Source organism: Sturnira hondurensis, unplaced genomic scaffold, assembly GCF_014824575.4.
Source record: "Sturnira hondurensis isolate 20B ecotype Veracruz unplaced genomic scaffold, ASM1482457v3 Scaffold0006496, whole genome shotgun sequence".
Lineage (NCBI taxonomy): Eukaryota > Metazoa > Chordata > Mammalia > Chiroptera > Phyllostomidae > Sturnira > Sturnira hondurensis.
In genome coordinates, this window is record NW_028079127.1 from 14906760 (window position 1) to 14916426 (window position 9667).

At 60.2% G+C, this 9667-nt stretch overlaps 1 protein-coding gene across 1 annotated transcript in view; it reads left to right on the top strand.

The window, feature by feature from the left end:
* Positions 1 to 8174, top strand: part of DYNC2I1 (dynein 2 intermediate chain 1) — a 39735-nt gene extending 31561 nt beyond the window's left edge. The window contains exons 19-24 of the mRNA XM_037049525.1: positions 52 to 103; positions 1257 to 1317; positions 3492 to 3591; positions 3723 to 3854; positions 5430 to 5653; positions 7785 to 8174. Coding sequence (XP_036905420.1) covers positions 52 to 103; positions 1257 to 1317; positions 3492 to 3591; positions 3723 to 3854; positions 5430 to 5653; positions 7785 to 7959 — 744 coding nt within the window. The 3' untranslated portion in view covers positions 7960 to 8174. The remainder of the gene's footprint in view (positions 1 to 51; positions 104 to 1256; positions 1318 to 3491; positions 3592 to 3722; positions 3855 to 5429; positions 5654 to 7784) is intronic.
* The last annotated feature ends 1493 nt before the right edge of the window (positions 8175 to 9667 follow it).

The following is a 9667-nucleotide window of genomic DNA, read 5'->3' on the forward strand; positions in this document are numbered from 1 at the left end:
ACCTCGTACTCGTGAAAGGCATTAACATGCGTGTCAATGTTCTGTTTTTAGGTGGTTGTCGAACTACCAAAGGCAGATGTGGCAGGTTCAGTGAGTGATTTAGGTAACTATTACGGGGAAAGCTAGTTTCAGCCAAAGCTACAATGAATGAAGAACCACTTTGAGAAATAAGTAGTTAGCTACCCGGAAAACGGACGTTACATTCTGTGTTGTGTACCTTACCAGCCGGCGCCGAGCGAGCCCCTCCGTGGCAGGGGTTGGAGGGTGTTCACGCCGAGTGTTGTCGCGGGTGGGGTGGGGCTTGTAAGTTCTGTGTGTTGCCTCGTCCCCTGAGGCACAGGTTGGGGACGTCTGTGGGTTCGGGGCTCTGCTGCGTGTGCCTTGGGTGAGTGGCCGGGAGCCCCCCCTTGGGGTCTGGACTGCGTGTTCACTCATGAGTCTTCTCTGAGGAGCCCAGCCCCATCCCAGGTGCCCGCAGACGAGGGCGAGTGGCTAGGGAGGGAGGCAGGCCTTGGGGTCATGTCCGAAGGGTCCGAAGGGGTCTGAAGGGGTCCGAAGGGGTCCGAAGGGGTGCTTGTCAAGGGCATGGCCAGGTCGGGGGCGGCTTCCCGGGGAGCAGCGATGGGAAGGAGCAGGGCCGCTGCCCACCTGCAATGGCCGCAGGGACGCTCTGCGACCCCAGCCACCTGTCCAGCTGGGTGTGGAGTGTGTCCATGTTGGGGTTTTATGGAAGTGCCTTGCCCAGAATTTGGGTTTCAAGATACATAAATTTCTAGTTCCCCTTTGCAGAAATTACCAAGTGGGAGGATGGTATTGGGAACAGACAGAGGAAGCCAGGCCAGAGAATGGCCAGGGGCCAGAGGGAAGTGGTGGGGAGGCGTGGTGTCCTCTGAGGTCAGGAGAAGGGCAGAGGCGGGGGGGGGGGGGCAGGGCCAGTTTTCCACCAGAGCCCAGCAGGCACCTGTTCACAGGTGTGCTTCTGTGAGGAGCCTAAGGTGTGTTAAATTCTGTTAGTTTGTTTTTGCCTTATTTTATTTTAATGAGTCTGAAATGTAAGAGCTTCTTGACTCCACCAGCCCTTTCCCAGAGGCTGTGGCCTGCAGGGGCTTCTTTCTCGCCGAGCACAGAAGGGTGACCAGCACAGGCCGCCCGCCTCCGCCTCACCCCCTCACCCCTCACCCCAGCTCCAGGAGGCCGCGGCGGACTCAGGTGTGGCTTGTGTTAACGAGCGGTTTCCTTCCTTTCTCTGTTTTCAGGGCTACTGCCCGGAGGGAGGATAAAGTTGGTGCACAGCGCTGTGTCTCACCTGAGGGACAGGTAGGACCACCCTTCCCCCCCCACTCCCCTGGGTGCTGCAGACTGAGGTGGCGGCTGACGCCAGAGATGAATGAGTCCGTGGGCAGCCGGCCACTTGTCCTTGTCCGTCTTACGAAATGGCACAGTTCGCCTCTTTGTCATCCAGTGCCAACACAGCCGTGCAGTGAGGTGGAACCAGAAACAGGGACCTGAAAGTTTCGTTGAGAAGTTCAGATTTCTGCTCGTAGTCACGTACTGTGACGTGACGTGAATGTTCTTGTGAAACACGCAGGTCCCTTTTGTGGTGCTCGTGTTCCATGCAGGCTGGTTTCTGGAAGAAGTCCGTTCTGGGCTTTGCTGCAGTCAGGGGGCTCCGAGCAGCACATGATTTGCCCGGAGACGTGGCGCTCGGCCGCACCCCCATCACCAGACAGAATCGCCCGGGAGCTGGAGGCAGGACAGGCTTGAGACTGCGCCAACTTCAGCCGATTTCAGGGTGGTTAACACAGGAGTCAGTGACGTTTACGGGAGTCAGCTAACACATAAAGAGCCAGCCAGAGGGGACCCTGGGCTGGTCGCAGAGCCCAGTCCCTCATGCACACGGGGCCCCGGGGCCCCTGTAAGGGTGCAGACTGGTGGTCACAGCAGGCCCTGCAGGTGGGTGTCCTGTGTGTGTGAGGGGTCTTCATCGTGGTCCCTTGGGACCCGTGCCTAGCAAGGGTCCACAGACCTGGCCATGAGGAGTTGCTGACGCACATGGGCCGCAGACAGCCACCTGCCCTGGAGCTCTGCTGGCTCCGCTCTCCAGGCCTCGGGCCCTCTGCCGTCGGTCACTGAGCTCGGGAGTCCAGGGTGGGGGCACCCTGGGTAGTGGCCTATCCCCCATCCACCGTGCACGTGCCACACACATGAGTCGCTCTGTCAGGACCTACACGTGGTATGGGGGTGCTCAGAGGGCTGTCCATGGGACGAGTGAACGGTGACTTCTCAGAGAGGTGACCAAGAGCAAGCTCTGGTCAGAGGAGCAGTAGGTGACCATTTGGGGCAGTGCCGGGTGGTTTGCCATCAAGACAGAAGGGGGTATCCATGGCCAGACCCGAAGAGCGTTTGCTGTGCGGAGGGTATCCACAGCGCTCTTACCGGCAACAGGACGCCATTCACAACTGAGCCTGGAAGGCAGACATGGCTCGGAGGGAGGCAGTTGTCGGGCCCAGTGTGGTCCTAGCCAAGGCAGCAGGCGTGAGGGAGTGAGCCTTCCAGCCGCAGGGAGAACTGGACCGGGGGCCTGGGGTTGCTGAGAGGGGTGACCTGCTCCCCACCCAGGCATCTGGCTCGGTGGCCAGGCCCCACACGCAGATGAGGAACAGGGAAAGGAGGGTGGGGCAGGACCTGGGCTGTCTGGTGGGGCTCAGCTGTGTCCCTGGGGGGCAGGAGGCTGTCCTCAGCCACAAGTGGCATTTGCAGTCCTGCGTGGAGGGGCAGGGCAGAGTCCTGGTTCCGACCCAGGTGGCCTGGCCTCCCCTGTGCAAACACATGCACTGGGTGAGCAGAAGGACAGCAGACTCAGCCGGGGGGACCTTGAACCACAGGACTCCGGGAAGGTCCAGGCCAAAGAGGGAGTTGAATCTGACAGGCAGCTTCTGTGTGTGGAGGCCCCGCGTGGAGCCGGTGCTCGGGCCCCGCCGGGCTTGTCCGCAGCCCATGCAGGAGGGCCCACGGGGCTCGCCTGAGCAGGGAGCTGGGACTGAGGCCCTGCACACGACTCTGGGGTGCCATGTGCCCGCAGTGGGAGAGGCACCCACCGCCTGTCCACTGGGGCCGCAGGCTGAGAAGTCAGCACCCCGGTCCCAGACCAAGTGGCCCGCACTGGGCTCCCGAGGCCCCACAGGAAGCGGCAGACACTGCCCGCGAGGAGGCGCCGCGAGCGGGGACCTAGCGGCGGCTGTGCCGTCTGAAAGGCAGGGTGGGAGGGGACAGCTGTCTGGGAGCAGTTCCCGTGGGGCTGGGAGAAGCAGAAGAGCGGCTCAGATGCAGCCAAAGCAGTCCCCCACAGCGCAGGGAGGGATACTGGGTCAGCATTCAGAACCCGGCCCATGAAATGGCCTGTCACTTCCCCCCGCTGACGCATGGCGGCTATGCCACCTCTGCCCTCGCTGTTCAGAGCCCCGTCTCTGGGTCCCTGCTGTGTTTTCCAGCCTTCCCCACAAAGGCGATGGACGCTGGGGGGCCCCGCAGATGCTGGGCGTTAAATTTCTGCCTGAGGACCCTGATCGCTTCGTCGTGGGCACCAACGTGGTGAGGAGCGTCCTGATCTTGGTTCCGGAACTCGCCCTTCTTCCCCGGGGCCGCCTGACGAACACCGGCCTGAGAACTGAGTTTGCCGGGCTGAGCCCACTGCCCCGGTGACCGTGGTCCTCTCTTCCCAGGGTGTCGTAGGCCACGGCGCCAGGCAGGGTCTCAGGGTGCCCCCCAAGTGCTTCAAGCCCCGCCAGGGAGGCCCCAGGCCAGTCAGCGTGAGTGCGATCGACTTCTCACCGTTTGGAGAGCCGCTGTTCTTGGTAAGGAGTCGGGTTGTGACGCGCCGGTCGGTCCTGGGTAGCTGACACCTGCAGGGACCGGTGGGGACTTCTGGGCAGATGACTCACCAGTGCCCCGGGCCCCGCAGGCTGGCGCAGGGTCTCACTGCGGGGTCTTCTGCAGGCCCCGTCCACCCGGGTCATGCCGTAGCTATTGGGGATCCTCGTAAAGCTTTGTGTCCTGACGAAATTTCGGTCCTGGGGCTGCATCTGCCTGTGCTCCCCTGCATGTGGACGCTCGGCCTGTGGCTGGCCGGGCCGCTGCAGGCGTGGTGCCTGTCCTGCGTGGCCGAGTGCGGGTTTCTGTCGCAGCTGGGCGGTCATCACCGGGACGTTAGTGCAGGGTAGTCCTCCACCCGGCGTGCAGCTGTGACGGAAGTGTCCTGGTCGTCCCAGTAATGTCCTTCATACGCAGAATAACCTCCCAGGCCACGCGTCTCGTCAGTTGCCGCATCTCCTCAATCTCAGGCGGTTCCTCAGTCTCCCGTGACCTTGACAGCTCGGCAGGGTGTAGAGCGCTCCTTAGGCTGAGTTTGGGGGTCAGGTTCGGCTCTGTGTTCTCGCCCATCTGCAGGCCCCCTGGGCGGGGGAAACCACCTTTGAGGGGCCGTCATCCTCCCTTTCTGATGAATGGACAGCGTGTTGGGGGATGAGGGTCCCGCTGCCCCTCACGTGCCCACCTGCACCATCACGTCCTCACCTGCGTCCAGGTGTGGTCCTTGCCAGCCTCTGCCGTCAGGGTCATTGCAGGCAGTGCTTTCCCTTCATTGGGAATTCCACATGTACTAGCTGGCTGTCTTCTGTATGTAGGTGTGTGTGTTAGGTGTGCACGTTTGGCATGTCGGAGGCATGTATGTAAGTGCAGTCACATGGCTCCTTGCTCTCCTCGGTGGTTCGTAGTCGTGTGCTGCCTCTGTGTGGCCCTGGCCCCTGCAGGCCCCACGGGAGCCCAGCTCATCCATCACTCAGACCTCAGGCCCACAGAGCCCTCCTGGCTGTTGTCGCGCACCTCGGCTGCATTCGAGTGTGTGACAGGCTGGATACGTGGAGTGAAAAGCACTTGAAAGCCCTTTTTTAGCTAAAAATTTGGTCTGCCAGTAAACCGGCTAAGCTTTGTTCGAGGGACTTTTCAGTCCAAGGGGCTGTGTAACTATATTATTGACGTAAACATGCATGGCCTTTTTAAAAGCGGCGTATTTATTGTCATGGGGCCAGTCCCAATGCCCTGCGCTGGAGTCAGCAAGATTCCACTTTGCTAAAAACGAATACCTCCCACGTTCACTGAGTTCGTTCACTGAGTTCGCTCACTGGTGGCCATGTGGGGGCGAGGCGGGTGCAGAATGTACCGGGCCCTCCGAGGTGGGTGCTCCTCTTGGTGGTTTGCCAGGACAGATTCAAGGTTAGAATTTTATGTGCCGAAAAAAAACCTACATCAAATTACTTTTTGCTGTATGAACTGAAAAAAGCTAATGCTCTGAAAAATGTCCCTGCTGCTGGGATTGGGCGAAAAATGAAAAGAATTTCGTGCACAGTGTCCATCCCCCCGACCCCCGCCAGGCCGGCTGTAGCGACGGCAGCATCCGGCTTCACCATCTGGCCTGCGAGCGGCCGCGCCTGCAGTGGGACCGCAGCACCCGGGGCCACGCTGTCGCCGGCCTGCAGTGGTCCCCGACCAGGCCCGCGGCGTTTTTCGTCTGGGACGACGCTTCCTGCCTTTACATCTGGGACCTCCTGGAGAGTGACCTGGGCCCGGTGGCCCAGCACTGCGTCTCCCCGGATGGGTGAGTCCCCGAGGCCGCGCCCTGTCCTCCCTGCGGGAGCGCCACTGGTGGGCTTTTCATTCTTGTGCTTCCATGTAAGCATTATTTTTACATTTATAAGTTCAAGTAGCATCTTAAAAACTGGAGTGTGTGTGTTTCCGTGTGGCCCAGAGCGGTCTGTGGAGTGGAGAACTCACCGCGGCCCCGCGGCCTGCTCTCCTGCCGACCTCGGCAGGTCCGTGTGGCCGGGGCGGGGCGGGGCGGGGAGTGAGGCAAGGGCCTCTGTCTGGTTTCCGGAAGGGCTGTCACCCGGGGATCGGCACCTCCCGTGTCTCAGTCGGGGACACTTCTCGGCCCCAGAGCGAGGTCGCCGTCACCAGCTGTGGGGCTTCTGTGTGGACGCAGGTGCATGTGGGGGTGGGGCACAGCCCTGATGTGCTGCTAGCAATTTCCCTCTTGTTTTATTAATTGAAACTTGAGATATTTGTAAAAGCCCCCGTTGTGAGGGGTTCTCTCCTGACCCACTTTGTGAGTTCACTGGCCTTTTTTCTAGAGAGTTAGCCCTGCTTGTTGGCCTCCCTCCTGTGGAGCCCCAGCAACGCAACCTGGGGAGGCAGCCCCCCCGAAAGGGGTCAGGCGGCATCACTGACAGCAGGTCGGGGACGCACTGATGGGATCGAAACGATCTCGCTCATGTACTGGGTGTGTGCATTTTTACTGCTATTTTAAAAATGCATCATCAAAACCCAGAGTGTGATTGAGTTTTCACACATAATATACATGCGGTTTTTTACAAAAAGTTTGTCGGTTGATTAATAAATATTTATCGAGCACCTACTGTGCACCTGGCACAGGTGCTGGCCCCAGGCTGCGCAGGCTCCTGTCTCGTGGGCCAGGTGCTGACAGCACCACAAAAGCAGTCAGCGGTCCCGCAGCGTGATGGGGAGAAACGAGGAGGGGGGGTCCCAAGTGTGGGCAGGACAGGAAGGTCGGGCCGAGGAGGGTGCGGGTCGGCAGAGACTTGGGAGATGGGGGTCTTGGGATAGGTGGGCACCCCAGCGTGGCGGCACACTGTGTGGGGCGGGGGCCCCGCACGGGGGTTGGTCGGCCGGGGTCTATGTGCCAGGAGGAGACCCTGCGGGGCCGAGGCCGCACGGCAGGGAGCAGGCAGCTCAGCCACAGGGCGCAGCCCAAAGACAGAAGCAACCCGGGACCTTCTCCTGGACGCTGCCTGCCTCGCTGTTTAAGTCAAAGAAGTGATGCTCACAGGAAGTGCTCAGCTGTTTTCTTCAACTGTAAAGAAGAACGAGAAACTGAAAGAACTTCAATGGCAGGAGATCCGATAGAAGGGAGAATTTGCCCCTTTTGAGCGGAGTTAAAATTACAACGATCAGTAACCCGCTCGCAGTGGCTGGGGGCACCTGTGCCGTGAGTCGGCAGCACGTGTCAGACCAGCCGGGCCGGCACAGACGGGCGTTTCCGCACCAGTTGTAGGGTTTTCTAGACCCACAGAGGTCAGCAGCGAGCCATGTTCTCCTCTCGCTCCACGCGGTCCTGGTCCCCTTTCCTCCTTTTCTGTCATCGTCACCAGAGTTTCCAGTTCGTGGCGATGAGGCTTTGCCTGCATTAACTCTGTAACTGACCAGCAGTGTTAAAGGGCCCAGCAGGTGAAAATTCTCACAACTTGTAGTTTTCCAAGACCTGCTCGTCTGTGGTCTCACGAGGGCTGAACTCTCACCTGTGTCTCCCCCAGTGAGGCTGTGGGTTCCCCAGCCAGGGCCCAGGCGGTAGGGCCGGCCACCTCACACCCGACAAGGAGGGGGGATGGTGGCAGGCAGCCGGATGCCGCAGGGTCCTCGCTGCATGGGTCTGGCTTGAGGGCGCTGGGCCAGCCTGTGGACCCAGGTGTGCACGGGGGCCTGTCGGGGAAGCACGTCTGTCCTTGGTCCTACCAGGGGCGGTCACAGGCGCCCGGTCCAGCAGCCCTCCAATTCAGAAACACGTTCTCAGGCTGTTTGTGTAGACTTCCTTGGCTGTGTTTATTTCTGGGCTCACCTTTCACTTTGACTCAGTGAGGTGTTCAGAGTCTGTCTTCCTGCTCTCACTCCCCTGGAAGACTCCCGGTCCCACAGCCTGTGCTTCTTGTCTCCAGGCTGGTGACCTTGACCGTCGTGGGCGAGTCTGAGAAAACCAGCAGCGGCTTCCTGGCCCTGGTGCTGGCCAGAGCCTCGGGCCGCGTGGACGTGCAGCACGTGAAGAGCGAGTGGGCGGCCCCGGTGGCGGACGAGCAGAGGCAGCTGCAGCGGCTCCTGCAGGAGGCACTTTAGGGGGACGGACAGCAGGGCGTCGTCCCCACCGGGGCCTGTCATGCGTGGGCACGTGTGCTGTGTACATAGAATACATATGTTCTGTACAGAATTCGTTTTACAGAGTGTCACGTCAATGTTCCCAGAAAATAAATCACTGTTTTTGAATAGGAACATTTTTAGTGTATCCTAAACTTCAGAGAAATACAGTCTCGTCCAGGACGCTCTTCTCCTGAGAATATTTCTACTTGTTTTTAGAACAGCCTTAAAATAGTCTCCCATTCATTACTAGACTGTAAACAGTCCATGGTGAAAATGCCTTTTCATGAACAGTCCTCTTAGTCACTCGTGGCATGGCGCACAGACAGGGCCTCTTTAGGATGGACGGTCTCCTGCCCGTGGGCCACTGCTCCCCGGGCACGACCCAGGCGGTGTTGGTCAGGCGGTGGCAGGGACCAGCTCACGTCCCTCCCGCACCTGCCAGGCCTGTGAACAGGCGCATTGAACGTGCAAACTACTGGTACTGGTGCCGGGTAGACCGTCCCACTGAGAACTCAGCGGGACTGGCAGGCGCCGGCACCGGTCATGGCATTTTCTCGCAGGAGGAGCCGGCAGGGGTTGAGCAGGCAGGCCTGCGCAGGAACCAGGCTGGACACTGTCCTTGGCAGTGACAGCACCCAGGCCCTGAACCAGGAGGGCGGCCCCCGAGGCTTCACTGATTCTTTAGGCCACAGGCAGCAAACACAAGGCCTCGGCCAGAATCCCGCCCTCCACCTTGTTTCCATCTGGCCGCAGTGCCCAGCTCCTCGCCCCTGGGTAAGGAGCAGTTACATTGATACAGTCCGAACGTTACATTTGGCCCTTTGGAAGCAACCGCGAGGCTGATGAGGCCCCCGGTGAAGATGAGCCTGACGCCCCTGCTGTAGACTCTGAGGCCAGATGCCCACGTGGCTGCAGGCTCTGACAGTGTCCCTGACGGGCGGGCTCAGCTCCCGGAGACCTTACAGTTTCTTTCATTGACATCATTTCCTGGGGACTCTCCATGTCAAGCTGCTTCCCCCAAAGAAGGTGTTAAGAGGTGGTGATGTCTGTCCTCCTGCCCCACCTGGGACTGGGGAGTGGGCCGGGGGCGGAGCAGCAGAGCCTGTGTCCATGGTGGATGTTCAGGTTGCAGGCTGCTCAACCAAGCCGGGTTTAGGTTTGCTCATGGTCACACGTGACATCGCCACTGTCAGGGCCCAGCCTTCAGCCCCGTGGCCGAACACTCCACCATCTAAAATGTGTTTTCCTGTTGTTTATTGGAAAAGCTTGCTTGCTGGGCATTTCATGAGTCAGCCTTCACAAAAGCAGCTGAACAGCCCGCTTCCTTCTGCCCCATTCAGGCCTCTGGGAAGTGTGAAATTGCAGCTGGCTGTCCCCGAAGCCCGAAGGGCCCGCTGGCCGGCACTGGAAGTCCCAGCCCCGGGGCCCCTGGCTGTCCTGACCCACTGCACTTTCTCTGCTGCTCCTCTACCTCGGGGCTGGGTGTGAGGCAGAGAAGGGCCCGGCGCCCACAAAGGGGCCTGCTGGGCCGGCTCTGCGTCCCTGTCCCCGGGCTACGAGCTGGGGCTGCTTTCACGAGCGAGGCGCCCACCAACCGGCCACCTCCACCCACTCCACGGCCCGTACTGAGCGTTTAGAGAAGATAAAGGAAACGAGAGTCCTTTTCTTTCCATCTTCCAAAGGACAC